This window comes from Borostomias antarcticus (genome assembly GCF_949987555.1).
Source record: "Borostomias antarcticus genome assembly, chromosome: 15".
NCBI lineage: Eukaryota > Metazoa > Chordata > Actinopteri > Stomiiformes > Stomiidae > Borostomias > Borostomias antarcticus.
Window position 1 is genome coordinate 9915200 of NC_140248.1, and position 16862 is coordinate 9932061.

Consider the following 16862-nt stretch of genomic DNA (forward strand, 5'->3'; position numbering starts at 1 on the left):
TTTGAAGATTTATCATTTACAATTAATTGACATCAACAGCTCATGTGTGGTCTGGCATAGGACTTTCACAGTAACATTAACATTAAATGAATTCATTTTAGATCCGATATCTTGGTAGCACTTCACTTTGCAGTATGTTAGAACTGGCATTTACTGGGTTTTTGGTGACGTGATAATTACTTCCTGAAGTAACTCTCCTTGTACTGTACTTATTTTGAACAAGCTATTAGTTATCACCATATGATATTGTCATAATAAAATACATTCCTACCAATGGCATGCATTAGAATATTAACGTTATGTCCCACTAGAATCAGCTTTGCACTTAGACTGGCTCCCTTTGTCAAAACATCAGACTGCTCCCATCATGGTAACATACTGTACACTACACAATCTAAATACTAGTTAGAACCTTTTTCTAAGAGTAGCTCTAGTCATTGCACTGAACAGCATATAACTCAATCTTGAGCCAACCTATGTTTTTTCTAGAAATGTGCAAATCATGTCAACGCCACTCTTCTCCCCATCTTTGGTCCTTTCTGGCCACCGTATGATACCCATAGAAACAGGAAGCCTCTACTCTCAATGTGGACAAGGGTATGGAGCAGTTACTAGCATTTCTTTCTGTGGTTTCAAAGGCCACATATACAGAATATGTATCAGTATGCATCACTTCAGGTGAAATAAAAAAAAATAAAAAAAATATATATAGTGCTGAAATGGCATGAACATTAAGAAATTAATTCAGAATAGCCTCAACCACACTCAGTGTCTCTTTGTCATATATTTCTGCTCCCAAAAGAGACAGGAGAAAAGAGAGAGGGAGATATAGAAATGATTTCCATTGACACAGTCCTTCCCACCAGTGCGAGTCATGGGGTGGTGGAAGGAGTCGGAGGGACCCGGTCAGTGCAAGGTGTTGGTGGGGGGTGGGGGGGGGGCTATGGCATGGTCAGGCGTGATGCTCCCCCATAGGGGCGGAGCCGTTGGCTTTGCTCTTGCTCTTGGGCAGCAGCTTGCGGTTGAGCATGCGGCTGAGCGTGGCGGTGCGGCTGGCGCGGTCCATGGCCGCCGGGTGCTCCAGGTACACCAGGTCGTTGTGTGACTGGCTCATCCCCGGGTCCTTGCGCTGGTGGCGCCGGCGGAAGAACAGCCTGGCACTCTTCTGAAGGAAGCTGCCTGCAGAGCGCGTTGTTTGTTTGGGGGTAGTAAGAGGGGAGGAAAAACACGGTTGGTCACGCATTTACTTTTGACAGTTAGTGGAAGCTATCCTGCTCTACCCGGTGTCAATCTATTCACTGTTACAGTAGGGCCAGTCATGAGTTCTTATTTTTATACAAACATCCTATCTCCAAGTTGGAGCCAAGTTAAACACAGCTTTGACATAATGGGGATATCTGGGATAGCATTTACCTTTAAGGCTCGTCTTTCAACAAGGGGAAAAACTGTCTCTATCTCAGCAGATACAAAACATAATATACGCAGTTAAGTGCTTGAAAAATAAAAGTATTACCAGATACTTATCATATCACCTAAGGGGAGGGAGGAGAACACTTTAATTCAAACCTTATGATCACAGACTAAGGGAACTGTGAGATGTGGGAAAACCGCTTCCTAGATCCCTACATAGCTCAACTAATCTCTCCCTTAGAAGTGACCTCTCAACTACTCTAATCCTATAGTGCAATAGGTTCTACAACACCCAAACTGAAAGTGACCGGAGCCACATTTGGAAGATGGACAGCTCGTTAGTATGACTACAAAAAGGACTAAATACTGCCCACAAGGGAACCTTTAAATGTCTAGCTGAGTACCTAGGACTGGAACGTGGAACTGATTAGCAATGATAAGATACTGTAAGGACAAGCGATTACAAGAAGGTACACGTACTTGTTACACATGGCGAACAAACTTTTCTATTCTATTCTATTCTATTCAAGGTAACTTACTCTATAATAATATCTGGTTAGCACAGGCTTCCTCTTAAAGACAGTAGAGAAGAAAGTGACAAAACGGAACGGTGGAGAGAGTAGGAAGGAATGATGAGAAACGAGAACATTATGGGTAAAAAAGAGAGACAAAGAACACTCACAGAAAATGTCAACACCACTGCAGTGCTGAGCATGAGGCATGGAAACGGTAAAACAGAGGGAGGATGTAAATTAACTTGAGTCCTGATAATGTATAAAAAAATGATATTCCAAGTTGTGCTAATAGCTCAATGCAGAGCACCCGTCTGAAAACCCTCACCTCTGCTCTTTTTACAGCTGGACTCTGGGACACAGAGGGACAGGGAGGTCTTGTCTGCGTCCTGGTCATCTCCCGCCTGACTCTCCCAGTCGTCGGGGACCCGGCCCACCCCACTGGGGCCCTCCTGGGGGTCCGACATCTCCATGGGGGTACTGGACCCTGACGCTATCGCAGCTGTAACATCCTGAGTTGAACCCCCCTGTGACATGGAAGCGTCCATCGCCGCAGCGTAACCCGCCATCAGGGCCATCTCATCATCCTGTGACAGAGGAGTCTGGGAAATGGAGTCAAAGAAGCGTTAGGCAAAAAAGGGGCAACAGTACGTAGGTGAGTTGCAATAAACTCAAACGTTAACCGTTAATTGGAGGTGTATGCTAGCCCTACCTTGGCCACCCCTGAGATGATAATGGTGCTCTTCTTGACGGGGGACTTGAGCTTCTGCTTGGCCGACTGGTGGAGCTGGCGGATGGCGGCCTCGGCCACCGGGTCCGTTCCGTTGAGCATCAGCAGCTCGGTGTCGGAGGAGGACAGAGCCTTGCTCACCGTGGCCCCCAGCGCGGTCGGCTGCTCCGACACCCTTCGCTCTGACAGCTTGGACTTGGTGACCACAGGCCTCGCAGGGGATTCTGCAACACGGGGGATCATCTGAATGAATTACCGTCTACCCACTGACTAATGAATGGAGAAACATTGTGCGTTTTTAGGCCTTTCAAAGTAAGCGACTCACAGTCTACTCTATGTGTGCATAAGGAGTCAGACATTCTTCTCTGGGTGAGGCTTTAAAAGGCCACTAATCTATGACGTTATAATGTGTACTAGTGATGTACCTATGGTGAGCCCGGGCGGCAGTGGTCGGCCCGGTTTGCTCTTTACAGCTGTGATAGTGGTGACCACGGTTCCGCAGGGCATGACCGTGCGGTCCATCTCGACTCTCTTGGTAGCAGCTGGCGTCGGGGTCTGCCAGGACCGCACCTCGCTTGGCTCCAGGTAGGTAAACTAGAGGAGGTGACGGACGGAGTGACCATATGAGAGCGTGTTATTGATAAGATAAGGCAAAATCTACTGCAGTGTAGGTCACAACTGAGAGTATATCTGTTAGGCTATATCGATGGATTTCAACATAGTTCCAACCTCAGTAGTAAGCGACCCAGTCACTTGGTCTTTGGTCATGAGTGCAAACGTTTGCTGTCCTTTGGGATGTTTTTTAACGAGATCAAAAGGCACCAACACCTGACCCAACAACAATCCTGTCAGAGGACAAAAACGGAATCAAATCAAGTTTGCGGATACAAGACTTCTTATTGTGTCCAGTTATGCTCACAAACAAGAATAACCTCTCAGAGACTTTGGTACACGACAAATTGCAGGATAGAGAATTTACTGTCTATCACAAAACATAGTTTGAGAGTGATGAAAAGCTCTTGTTGTTCCCAAAATCAACGTAGGAGACAAGTTCTTTCTGCTGGGAATTGGACAGATTAGTGCTTGAAACAGAGACAGAGAACAACACAACTATACTCACTCTCTTGAGGTTTTCCTTCATCCCACATCTGAATTCTGAGCTCCTTTGACCGGCCACTCAGCTCACTGGTGAGAAACAGAGGAGGAGAAAGGAAAATGGAGAAACGCTGCAAGCGAGACAGAATGGGTAGCAGTAGTAAAGCATCAAGGGTTCAGGTTTCTGACTTTTAGAACCACGGGCTCCTACTGAAAAGGGTTCTCTGGTGGTACCTGGAGTTCTACTTACAAGATGAAAGGCTGGTCCCAGGCTGGACTGGCTGTGCTCTTCAACACGGAGGTGGAGAATCTCTGGGGAGGGTCGTCTAGCTGCAGCACGCACAGGGGATTGATACTGGCTGCAGACACATAATAACACAGCAATATACCATTACACACTCATCAGATATCACCAGATATCATGTCATCAAAAGTACATTACATTACAGTAATTTAGCTGACGCTTTATCCAAAGCGACTTGCAGTAATTGCATTAAACGTAGGAAAAGTGTACTACTACTTGCCAGAACTTAAGTGCATCTCCTTTCTAAAATAAAGTGACTCAGAGCATAATCTAGTGCTGAAGGCAAAGTGAAGAATAGCAAACTAAAAATACAATAGGTGCTTAAAGGAGTAGTAAAGGGAAAATGCATGTTTAGCCCTGTTTTAAGGTTATTTATGATCATATACAATGGTTCAGCTCAAAACGTTGACAAAACTAGCACTTTTGAGAAAGTCTGATAGTTGCTCTACCATCGTTTTGGTCATACAATGGATGTGGGTGGGCACCTTGTAAATCTTTCAAAAACATGTTAAACTCTCGATTTCAAAGACAAGAAGCTAACAAGAACATTTAAGTCGCTTTGGATGAAAACGTCAGCTAAATGACTGTAATGTAATGTAATTAAAGTCATATCTTATCTTAAAAAAGAACCCCATTGCTGAAAACACATAAAAAATAACAACATAGGCCTACAACCGAAATAACAACATATGGCTACTGTTTCTAAATTAAAGAATACATTTATTAGTCAAGCTACCAATTACTGTACTTCACACTGGAAGTGGAACGTTAACTTTGTTGTATGTATGCCTTGCACATCTTAACAGTAACAGTCAGCTAGTTGTCATAACTCCAGTGTCTTAAGCCTACTTAAATGACTCAATCACACAGAACAATACACTCTGATGATTTGCTCTGAATGGAGTCAGCCAGTGTTGCATAATCCTGACTTTTTGTGTGTTTCTGATTGATTTTGCTAGGCTATTATCAACCCTCTAGTTTACCATGGTACAAAATAGATTGTATAAAACGAGTTGTAGCAGGTGCACATACAAGCCTAAACAACGATGAAATTAGCCCACACATGATTAAATCATTTAAATACTCAGCTAAACTGCAGTATAAAGCTGTCACACTTGTAATCTACAAAGTAGCAGGAGGAAAAAGTTGGATTTTGGAAAACAAGAGAGGTGACATGACTGCTTGCCTCCGCACACGCAACTTTAACATGCATCACCAAGTCGCCTTTTTTATGGCCTCTGTGGTCTACTGGTTGGATACTGGTTCTATGGATACTGGTTGATCGTGATCAACGCATTGGGCACCCCTGGCCTAGAAGGACTTTCCCTGCCAAAGTGCTCCTCTTCAAGACCGGCCCGAAGGCCAATGATGCCATTACTAAAGAGCAAGAATACGCAACAAGCCATGCTGCAATGACCCTGAACTGCCTCAATTAATTAGATATCTGTACAGTAAAGATAGATCTCTCAGAAAAAAAACTGCATGGCTTCCAGCCCACAGCTAATTTCATCACTTAACCCATCAGGATTATTGTGCCCTTCGCTTAAAAAAGAAGCAGCTGAATAGCACCTGAACAGCATCTATCAAGGCTAATGTATTCAGGGAGGCTCTGTAGATGGTAAACGGTAAATGGACTGCACTTATATAGCACTTTTATCCAAAGCACTTTACAATGGCCTCTTATCCACCCATTCACACACCAAAGGCAGCAGCTGCCATGCAAGGAGAAGCAGGAGCTGATTGGGAACAATTTGGGGTTCAGTGTGGGGTTCTTACCCAAGGACACTTCGACATATGGACAGGAGGAGGCGGGATTCGAACCGCCGACCGTACGATCAATGGACGACCCGCTCTACCACTGAGCCACAGCCGCCCCACACTCTGGAGATACTGTGGGGTGAGGAGCTCTGACTCTGCCGGATATGAGTGCCAGAGAGAGTTCGTAACACAATACTGAGAAGCTTAAAATATCACATTTACAAGCCAATCTAACTCTAAAGCTTCTGTGGCCACTAAACTTGCCACAATACCGTTTTGGGAGCCGCCTTAACTGAATGGAAACGGGCGTCACTGAATTGGACTTGGTATTTTCGCGACAAACTAAAAATGAAGCACGTGACCTCGTTATAAACCGTGGATGAGCGTCTCTGTAGTGTTTGGGCTCACCTGCAGCGTCATCCTCCTGATTGAGCACGACCCTGGTGTTCTTCACCAGCAGCTTCCAGTCGTGGGCACGGGGTGGCTTGGGAGGTGACATCACCTTGTTATGGGCCTGCTGGAGGGGGGGAGGGGTAGAGCAGAAGAAATAAAAACCTTCAGGTTTAACATGTTGATAGCAAGTGATAAGATACAGTATATAAGCATCATGTGCACCTTCGTTTCCTAACGCACACAGAAATAAATATATGGTCCGTCTTAAATATATGGCCCATCCCAAACACAGAATAACCTAGGTCCTGAGTATTATGTGGAACGAGTCTGTCTACTGGATGGGTCTGCCGTGTGTGCTCTCACCTTGACCTCAGTGGCCTGAGCAGGCCTGCAGCTAAGCGTCACTGAGGGTCGCACCGCACACAGCAGCTGTCTTAGCCTGTCCTTCACTGCTGCCACACTGGGGCCTGTGGCATTGTCCTGAGATGATAGATACACACACCAGAAAAGCACAAACCAACACATTAGAAAGGGTCCTCACAATCCCCACACAGCCTAATCTCTGACTCAGTCTGACTGGGCGTGATGAGCTGTGTTCCCGTGTGACCCCCCACCTGTGTGAAGCTAGGGGTGAGCTGCAGGTCCCATGTCTCCAGGTGAGACACGCCCCAGATGATCTTCACCTCCCCCTCAGCCTCCCTCATCTGCAAGTCCAGCTGGGGAATACAGGCAGAGGATTAACACCGCAATGTGCCGGAGTTTCACAGTCGCGGATGTAACTGTGACCTAATGGCACTCCCTCGTGCTCTCTCTCTCCTATACACACAAACTAAAAGCAAACACACGTTCCAGCCCTGCGGTGACAACAAATGAGCAGGAAGTGAGCGGTCCCGTGGCACTGCACGCAGACAGAGAGGGAAGGCAAGAGAGAGAGAAAGAGTGAGAGAGGAGGGCCTTGGCCATCCTGCCCCAGCATGCCTAGATTCCATTCTGAATGTACAGCCGCCTCTCTGTTGGAAAACAAAGGCCTCATCTGATAGCTTCCACTCACCAACTCTGCTATAATGCTTGGACAGATCTAGCAGAGGCACATCAGGGCCATTCACAATGATAGTTGGACTCAATGCTATTTGAGCAGATGTCCCTATCTCTGGGGAGAGGATGTACCTTAGCCTATGAATTACAGATAAAGTAACTGAGAAGACCACAAAAAAGAAGCTGTGTCATTAACATGGCGTGTGGGCATCAAGGTTTTAATAGTTTAGCTTTTTTCATTAGATTTTATTTTTACATCGTTTTAACTTTTTGTGCCCAATTTCAGTTTAGTTTTGATTAGTTTTTAAAGCAGGTTTGCTAGTTTATTTTATTTTTTGAAGATGCTTAGTTTTAGTTTAGTTTTTATTAGTTTTCTTCTGCGCTAGCCTCGTGAGACTATCCTGATCTGAGCCTCGTGAGACTATCCTGATCTGAGCCTCGTGAGACTATCCTGATCTGAGCCTCGTGAGACTATCCTGATCTGAGCCTCGTGAGACTATCCTGATCTGAGCCTCGTGAGACTATCCTGATCTGGGCCTCGTGAGACTATCCTGATCTGAGCCTCGTGAGACTATCCTGATCTGAGCCTCGTGAGACTATCCTGATCTGGGCCTCGTGAGACTATCCTGATCTGGGCCTCGTGAGACTATCCTGATCTGAGCCTCGTGAGACTATCCTGATCTGGGCCTCGTGAGACTATCCTGATCTGAGCCTCGTGAGACTATCCTGATCTGAGCCTCGTGAGACTATCCTGATCTGGCGAGCTCACGTTGTTTCACTCTGTGTGAAACAAACTATCTGGTGCACGTCAGGTTACTTCTGCTCAGGGGCACAGCTAAAGAAAAAATGGAGGATAGATTTCATATCCATCCAAAATACTAGGCTTATGTATGAAATGAAAAATACTAAAACTAAGGACATTTTCTCTATAATTTTAGTTTATTTTAGTTAGTTTTGTAAACACACAGAACAGTTTTAGTTAGTTATTGTTTTTTTGTAAAGCCTAGTTTTTATTTTTATTTCAGTTAACTAAAATGCTTTTTCCCCACTTAGTTTTTGTTTTTTTAGTTAGTTTTCATTAACTACAATAACCTTGGTGGGCATACAGTATAGTAAATGAAAGCAAAAGCAGGCAGGCAATATAAAGCAGTATAGCAATATAGCAGGCAATATAAAGTGTCACATGAATGTTCATGACCTATCCACAATGAAATGACAGTAAAAGAAGCACAGCAACTGTGAGATTTCACATGACCAAAGTGCATTGAGCGGTAACCACAGTGTTAACAAGTCTCTGCACACAGCCTAACCCACATGAACAGGGATCATTCTAGCGTCAGACAGTCAGTAGCTCGTACACACAAACATGGATGAAAGAATTTGAAAAGGCGGCAGGAATTTTCCAGACCAAACTGAAGAAGAGAGAGTGAAAAATACAACAACAATGGCCTGGCTCAACCCACCCCAAAAACAACAACTGATCCAAAGCCAAAACAAAGACATCCTAGTGCCCAGTCCTGGATTTAGCTTCCCAACCTATCAGTGGAGTTGTATTTATGGCAAAATCAGATCAGGTCCACAGCAAGCCAATGAACACCTTGCTTATTGGTTTAAAAATAACTGTAATTCAATTGGGCTAGCTTGGACTGCTAATTGCTCTCAGCGCTTTTGTAAAGACAGCACATCTATGGGTCTAAACCTTAGACAAGGTAAAGGCTTTACAACGCTTAATGTGCTATACTTCCATCTCACACTAGGTTCTCTCTGGCTATCCGTCTCCAGGGTTCTCTTCACCTCTGGTCCAGCACATTACCTTACTAAGCATGTACCAAATCTCTCCACACACCTGGTCCAGCTCTCTTCACTGCTGGTCCAGCACATTACCTTAGTAAGAATGTATCCCAAGTAAGTGGAGGGAAAACCAGCAGGGGATAGCAATGTAGGATAGCAAACCTAAGATGACGCAAAATTTGAAATCAAGGACGAGCCAAATGGAATTTGACTGCATGCTTATTAAATGATGGGTCATAAAAAATGCTAGGATAACCAATGAATCACATCGTTTGCATGAAAGGAGACTCATCACTCAAAGCCAGTACTAGTTTGATCCACAGGCGAGAAACTCTTTAATTCCATTTACTGTGTGGTCTCCTTCTCCGTGAAGTGAAGGTTGACAAAGACAAAGTGGGACACCTTTATCTAGCGAGGGGTTGGGGGACTCATCCCTTACATGAGTCTGCCAGCGATTTAAATGAGGTCTCCAGGACATTTGTCAACCACAGACCATGCCATTTAATCTGATTCCTGTGCCAGGGGCGAACTAACCAACACTGTGTGTCATGTTCAATTAGGAGGACATTCAGGAGCTCTGACCCCCATCCTTCTCTTTCCTATAGTTAGCATAAAGCACAGCTTCAGTAGATACGTGGATATGGATTTATTTAACCTTTATTTAATGTCTTCCAAGGGAGACATAACCAAGACAGGCAGCATTATAATAAAAAAAAAACACAAATAGAAAAATAAAATAATAATAATAATAAAAAAAAAAAAGAAGACAAATCAAGCATAGGGAGTTTCGCAACCAGGTGAATTAAAAACATTGACTACTCAAGGAATATAGTGGAGGGCATAACTGTTGTATTCACCTGCAGCTCCAGTGGAGATATCCTTACGCTGTACCTGCAGGGGTTGGCGGTAGACATGGCTGTTGATGCTGTACTGAGGGAGAACTGAAGCTTGTCCCCAATCACCTTGCAGCAAGCAGCCTAATTGCAAGACAACACACAGAAAGATAGCATACGATGAGTTACAAGAGAGTAGGACTTACAAATTAATTTCTCACTTGCCTATCATTAATTCAACATACTGTACATTCTGTATAAATGTGCTGTGCGTCCATGAAGAACCATACCACAGTGACGCTTCAAGGTTTTAATCTGTAATCACCTAAGGTTAAAGTAACTTTGGTGTGGTGGTGGTTGTGAGTGTTTGTGTATACATGCAAGGAGGTCTACATATTGGTATCCCCCGGTTCCCCAAATCAACCGGAGCAATCAATTCGAAAGCCTAAACATGAAATATCATCTCATTACAGGCCCTGCCTGAGCACATCTCCCATAGTCCTCTTCATAAGTTCTTCCTGTCTCCTTTCTGCTGCACTGACTGAAGGAAAAGCTATAAGCTTCTTACTGCACGCATGCACCCCCCCCCCCCCAACACACACACACACACACACACACACACACACACACACACACACACACACACACACACACACACACACACACACACACACACAGGCCAGCCAAGGAAAAGCCTTTGTTCAAAAAACTCTCTTGAGCATAAAACAAGATGGATCTTGATACAGGCTAACCTCTATCATAAAAAGCTGATCCTGTATTTAACAGCACAGCCAAGCCAATTCCTATGGCTTTGCTTTTTACAAAATCTACCAGAGGTAAAAATCCTATTGAAAACAGTCGGAAATCTACAAATCTTTACAGGTATTGTGAATACCAGAGCATCCTATAAATTTGAAGCTAGGGGAGAGGTTGCAAAAATGTCCTTACTGCACAAATTCTCCGGCCAATACCGGCTGCGGCAAGACAAGGGAGGAGGGAAATGTCTGGAAGCGCCAGAGCAGCTAATGGACATTGTGTGACTAGACACTGGCCACTGCATACCTGGAACGAGTCTCTCCCTCTCTATTGAATTACTGAGAGTAGAGTGACTTCCGTAGCAGGTTATGAGGTTTGGCTACACTGGCTTGGAAAAGGGAAAGCTATAAACACCTGTTTTTCTAGCTCTAGGCTAATCAATGTTAAGCAGGCCCAAACTGTGAAACAATTAACAACTGCAAAATGTGTCTTTGGCTACAGAAGGATGGCCTGGAAGAACGTTCTCAAAAAACAACATGTATTGTTTCCAGGCTAAGAGATGAAGGAGAATAAGGAAGATTCCTCCACACGGGCATTTAACAATGACTATAGATCCAGAATCCTCATCTGACCTCAAACTTAATTTTAAAACATTCAAAAAAACAACCACAAGCTTATCAAGGCAGTAATGAATTACATAGGCTCTTCATTCGTGTAAACTTTGTAGTATTTACCTTATGTCCAGCAGTCTTCTGGAAGCTTGACACTTGGCCAAACACCAGTTCTGACGACTGAAGACCATCCTCCTCAAATGATAGTTGTACAGAACCCTGAAAGGTAAATCAGTCAGTAACATCCCCCAAGTAGCCATGTGCAATCATCCTGCCACATCCCCATAATAATAATAATAATAATAATAATTATTATTATTATTATTATTATTAAAGTACACTTTATTTATATAGCACTTATAACAATGTTACAAAGTGCTTCACAAACAAAATAAAACACAAAAGCATTGTACTGTAAGAGAGGCACTAACACCACCATAAATTACAATAAAAAGGGAAGAAAGTAATGTGAATAACATAAAAATACTGTGACAAAAATAAAAACTACTATGAAAAAGCTTTTACATAAAAAGTTTCGAGAAGAGACTTAAAAGATGATACAGATGTAGCTTGTCTGAGACTCAGGCAGGGACTTCCACAACTGAGGGGCCCGTACAGCAAAAGCCCTGTCCCCTTTGGTGATAAGGCATGTTTTGGGAATAACCAGGAGACCCCTACCCTACCCGATGTATCCATAGTACAAAGGTCTTGAGAATCGATGTGAATATTTGAGATGAGCCTAGAAGAGTGAGATGTGCAGGAAAGCATTACTTGAATCTTGGGTTTACAGATATAGGTGGTATAGGCTAGCAATAGGTTGGGAGATAATTGAGAGAAAAATTGTGTGGCTACATGGCTTCAGTGCTATGTATGTTGTTATCAACACTGCACTCCGTGACATAGGCTACTCGGGTTATCACGGCGCTCACCTGAAGAAGGTCAAGATTTGGTCAACTGATAAGAAAATCGTATGTTATCACAATTAATGTTGGTTTGCTTTGAAACAGAACTGTTTGCTGCTTGCATTTGTGTTGCTATATTGAATATACTTGGCTGAGTACTTATGTACCTTCAGTCTCATTTAGAAAGCATTGTAAACTCTTTGGTCACGGGACTCACCCCAGACTTCCTCGATTCGTCATTCAAAGCTCTGCACCAAGCACCTCTCCATTGACTTCTCCAGCTTTTCAATGACAGCGCCCATCCCAGCAGAGCGTCCGCTTCCTCCGTTACCGCCTCGTTTTGCTCTGCGTTGGGCTGAATTTGTAGATCGCCGAAAAAGTACTGTACTAGATACAATAGTATTGTAACGACGGACGCGATGAAGAGTGTAACCATACAAAGCCATTGCAGGTCCCCAAAACCAATATAAGACTGGGAACTTTCTGAATCCGAGTGAGGCATCCTCAGAAAGCGTCAGGCTAGAAAACTAGCTAACGTTTGCAGTTAGGTCGCTAATAAGAAGCCCTTGAAAGCCAGCTATCCCAAAGCCAAATACATGGTAGCTAGCTACCTACCCTACAAGAAAGTACTGGTCATTGCAAGATATGCTAGCCACATCATAATGCTAGCTACCTAGCTCGCTGCTGGCTATAATGTTGCTGGTGCTAGTTAAACCTGTCTTGCCAGTCCTGTCTGCGAGAGAGGTTGCCATGATATCTGGACTTTGTGAGAGCCAAGCTTGCAACTTCACACACAGTTCTAAAGGCACACGAATGTCCCAGGAAATCCATAAGAAAGTTATTTGAGATAAATTTCAACTGAAACTTAATCAGGTCCTTATTAAGCCATAACAGCTTTCGTAATAGTTAGGAGACCAACGATGTTAACCAGAGCCGAAACCTTGCCTTTGAATGTGATATGTGGCGAAAGATGTGGCATAAACTGTTGTTCCCAGAGTGCATTGCGGCATTTTAAAGGGCCACTAGCACTGTGCGTCTTAGCTCGAAAAACTAAAATCGATTAGTTTCTAATAGACTGTTAAACAGGCTTTGTCCCGCAGTGGATACAAATCATACACAAAGTATATTTTTTCGTCCCTAATCTACGCAATTTTCAGAAATTATGGACAGATTGCCAAAGAGTTAACATGCTGGTCCTCTGTACTTGCCGTAGACCCTGCTTTGTTGACAGAAATGGCTCCTCCCTTTTTCACAGTACTCGACGTGTGAGTTACAGAGTTCGACGTTTGTGAGTCAGCTAGCTGACGATTTTATTATGTTGATGGAACATATTTAGGTAGCTAGCAAAACAGCAACAGTAGTTTACATATATTACTATCCTGCTGTTAATCCCGGGAGCCCGTTAACAACATATCTAACGAGCCAAGCTAGCTAACCTGCTAGCTAGCCATTTTGGTGGTGAACCAGTTTTATCAAACGTTACAACGACGGAAGTGTAAACACCTTCATGTGCGCACCTAAATTCTGTCAATATCCAGTTTTTGGGAAACAATTGGAACATCATCATGAACTGCCGCTCGGAAGTGCTGGAGGTAACAGTGGAGGGGAGACAGGTTGACGAGGCCATGTTGGCGTTGTTGCACACTATCCTGCTGCACCGCAGCACTGGGAAATTTCACTACAAGAAGGAGGGTACCTACTCCATCGGCACTGTGGGCACACAGGACATAGACTGTGACTTCATCGACTTCACATTTGTCCGGGTGTCCTCAGATGAGCTTGACAGAGTGATAAGGAGAGCTGTGTGTGAATTCAAGGTAACCTAGATTTCTAACGTTAAGTTTAGTTCGCATTGGTTGGCAACGCATTGATACGACAGTGATGTTGTTGATGAAGGTGAACTTGCTAAACAATAACTAACCATCTACTGACTTTGAATATACTTTGTGCTATTCAGGATGCTTTGGGCAACACGGGAAGCGATGGCATGGGACAGATCTCCCTGGAGTTCTACCAGAAGAAAAAGTCACGCTGGCCTTTCTCTGACGAGTGCATTCCTTGGGAGGTCTGGAGTATCAAGGTCAACCTTGTAAATTTGGCCAATGAGCAGGAGAGACAGATCTGTCGTGAGAAAGTGGGTGAGAAGCTGGGTGAGAAAGTGATCAACATTGTGGAGGTGATCAACCGCCATGATTACCTACCCAAGATGCCCACCCAGTCAGAAGTGGACAATGTGTTTGACACCAGCCTAAAAGATGTCCAGCCATACCTGTACAAGATCACCTTCCAGATCACTGATACACTGGGCACTTCTGTTAGCACCACAATGAGGAGGCTGATCAAAGACACTTTAGCACTGTAAGGGAGCCTGGGGATGATGAAAACATGACTGAGGAGGTGGGGCTATGATTGACTGGGTGCAATTGGCTTCCTCCTTGGCTTTTGTGCCAGTATGAACCCTCTGTTGCTTTCAAGCCACTTTTTGTCCTTGCATCTAGGCTTAGAAGCACTGATAGTATGCTAGGAATTACCATCATGCAATATCTACTCTTCAACTTTACATTTATAAACAACCTTTTTAGAATGTTAACTCTTTCTTTGATCTCCCTCAAACTGCATTCAGTACAATGACATATGACAGATCTCACAGTAACATTGTCTAATTATCCTACTATTTGCTTATAATTGTAAAATAATTTGTATTAAACAGCATATTTGTTATGGCATTGAGCTATGTTCCAATCAAATCAAGAAAGATTCAAGATTGTGTACATTTCCTTTTTGAAAATAAATATTGATCACCCTTATGTTGCAATTGATAATTCTATGCAAACGTTTCATCTATTAATTCATTTCTCATTCAGAGAGGGACCTTGTACACATACAGAGAGCAGAGGATTTCCAGGCTCTTTGTATCCTCTAAAGCTACAGAGGAGGCAGTTCCTAAGTTCACTTCCTGATGTCCAGCCAAGAAATGAGTCAGTGCTGTCCATATGGCTAAATGACTTGGAAAAACATCCCTGTGACCCAGGTTTCTATTCTATTCTAGTGACCCAGGCTTCTATTCTCAGAAGTTGCAGATCTCCCCGGGTCTGTTCCAGTGTGAAAATCTAACCACTGAAGTCTGGCTAGGTGGTTTATGTGTGTGCTGTTTGCTCTTTGAAATCTTCAGCACAAACATGTCTGATGGAGACAAATGCATGAGTCAAGGTGATTTGAGAAGTTCAAACAAAATATATAGAAATTATGCCCAGTGTCAATGCTTATTAGGCATATTTTCACTTTATTAATGAGAAATGAAGCACAAAAAGTGTAGAAAAAACAACATTTGCAATTCCTTATGGGCAATAATAATATATAATCATACTAATACAAATATGCATAATTTGAAGTGAAAGCACAGTAATACTTCAAATATCTGTTTTCATGAACCAACAAAATATAATACAAAATATAGTACAACCACTGCAATACAACAATTATATTCAACCTCTGTACTTTATCTTGCTCTTTAAGTTTTCCTCAAAAAAGTTACATCACTTATATAAATACAGAATTTACCAGAACTTAAACTTTATCAAAAAACACTTATTTTAAACATTGAAAGTGTAATTCCATAACCATGTAGAATATTCATGTCTGCGGTATCAATGGTCTAAATTGCACCTCTGCCAGAGGTCATAGCACTGATACACTCAACAAATTGCAGATTAGAAAACATTTCAGATGGACAGTATTCTGTATAACCACCACAGCCACAGCAGAAGTTTGCATTTGTATAACAACTACAATCAAAATACACAATCTTGGACTCTTGAGTCATATTAATATAAGGGGGTGCTTCCATAATTGCTTTGTACCTCACCGTTTCTGATCACGTGTAAATTAATTTCCTGGATAAAAAAAATAGGTTCACCTATATTGTGCTTTTATGTTGTGCAACAGTATATTTTGAAATGTTTCTCAGCTTGCAGACTCTAAGGCCATATCCTCACCTAAACCGAAAGGTTACTTGCTTAATTATCAAGTTTATTTCTGTAAGCACAATTTTTGTACCTTATCATACTGGTGCTGAAATGGATACTAAGTGCTATACCGGATCCCTTATAGTCATGTCGACCCCTGCATCAGATCTCTCACACAACCTGCCATGATGATTTTGATCAAAATCCAATACATTTTGTGTGTGTTGGGGGGGTTATAATGTATTAATCCCACAAGGGGAAATCTATCTTCTACCATTGGCTGAGTAAAGCCAATGACCAGTGCCCCTGGGCGTTATGAGCTAGTGTTGGGGTTAAATGCCTTGCTCAAGAGCACAATGGTAGGCAATGACTGATGAGAGCCAGCAGCCCTAAAGACACCAGTTAAGTTTCCACTTTGTCAAGTAGCCTGACTGAGGTAATTTCATTGCATTATCTAATTTTATCACAGGATTTTTCAGTGGACTTTATGAAAGAGGAGGTTATAGGAGCATGACATTCATTTGTAGTAAATCACTACAGTACGTACTAAGAGAAATGTTACTGTGTCAATCATAGTAAATGTATATTAAACCTGTGCAAGTAAGTATAAAGCCAACTCTGAGAGAATCCTCTAAGTTTAATAAAATTATTTTCTAAATAAATAGGCTATAGGTCAAGGGGGCATATACTGTACAGGTGTTGTTTTCAGATATTTTATTAGAATCTTCCCTCTCTTTGGTCTTATTATTAAATGTTGAAAAGGCATT

General features: G+C 42.9%; 2 protein-coding genes across 2 annotated transcripts; one reads left to right on the forward strand and one right to left on the reverse strand.

Moving 5' to 3' along the window:
• Nucleotides 1-927: 927 nt before the first annotated feature.
• c2cd2 (C2 calcium dependent domain containing 2) lies at nt 928-13030 on the reverse strand. Its single transcript, XM_084449542.1, has 13 exons — nt 12348-13030; nt 11352-11447; nt 9886-10005; nt 6817-6918; nt 6566-6682; nt 6218-6326; nt 3998-4106; nt 3773-3837; nt 3382-3497; nt 3078-3246; nt 2635-2876; nt 2251-2524; nt 928-1179 (listed from the first exon to the last, which is right to left on the reverse strand). Exons 1-13 carry the CDS (start codon nt 12630-12632, stop codon nt 953-955), a joined length of 2031 nt encoding a protein of 676 aa, XP_084305668.1. The 5' UTR covers nt 12633-13030; the 3' UTR covers nt 928-952.
• A 362-nt stretch (nt 13031-13392) lies between these two features.
• On the forward strand, nt 13393-14928 carry atg101 (autophagy related 101). The gene is made up of 2 exons (XM_084449635.1): nt 13393-13947; nt 14088-14928. The coding sequence occupies exons 1-2, from the start codon at nt 13696-13698 to the stop codon at nt 14490-14492; spliced, it is 657 nt and encodes a 218-aa protein (XP_084305761.1). The 5' UTR covers nt 13393-13695; the 3' UTR covers nt 14493-14928.
• The last annotated feature ends 1934 nt before the right edge of the window (nt 14929-16862 follow it).

What these genes read in the sequence shown, in the direction of transcription:
- c2cd2 (XM_084449542.1), bottom strand. Translation starts at nt 12,632, where the DNA reads ATGCCTCACTCGGATTCAGAAAGTTCCCAGTCTTATATTGGTTTTGGG. An exon ending in TGGGACCAGCCTTTCATCTT is followed by an intron (nt 3,838 to 3,997) that starts GTAAGTAGAACT and finishes GTTTCTCACCAG; the next exon opens with TGAGCTGAGTGGCCGGTCAA. An exon ending in CTGGGTCGCTTACTACTGAG is followed by an intron (nt 3,247 to 3,381) that starts GTTGGAACTATG and finishes CACCTCCTCTAG; the next exon opens with TTTACCTACCTGGAGCCAAG.
- atg101 (XM_084449635.1), top strand. Translation starts at nt 13,696, where the DNA reads ATGAACTGCCGCTCGGAAGTGCTGGAGGTAACAGTGGAGGGGAGACAG. An exon ending in GAGCTGTGTGTGAATTCAAG is followed by an intron (nt 13,948 to 14,087) that starts GTAACCTAGATT and finishes TGTGCTATTCAG; the next exon opens with GATGCTTTGGGCAACACGGG.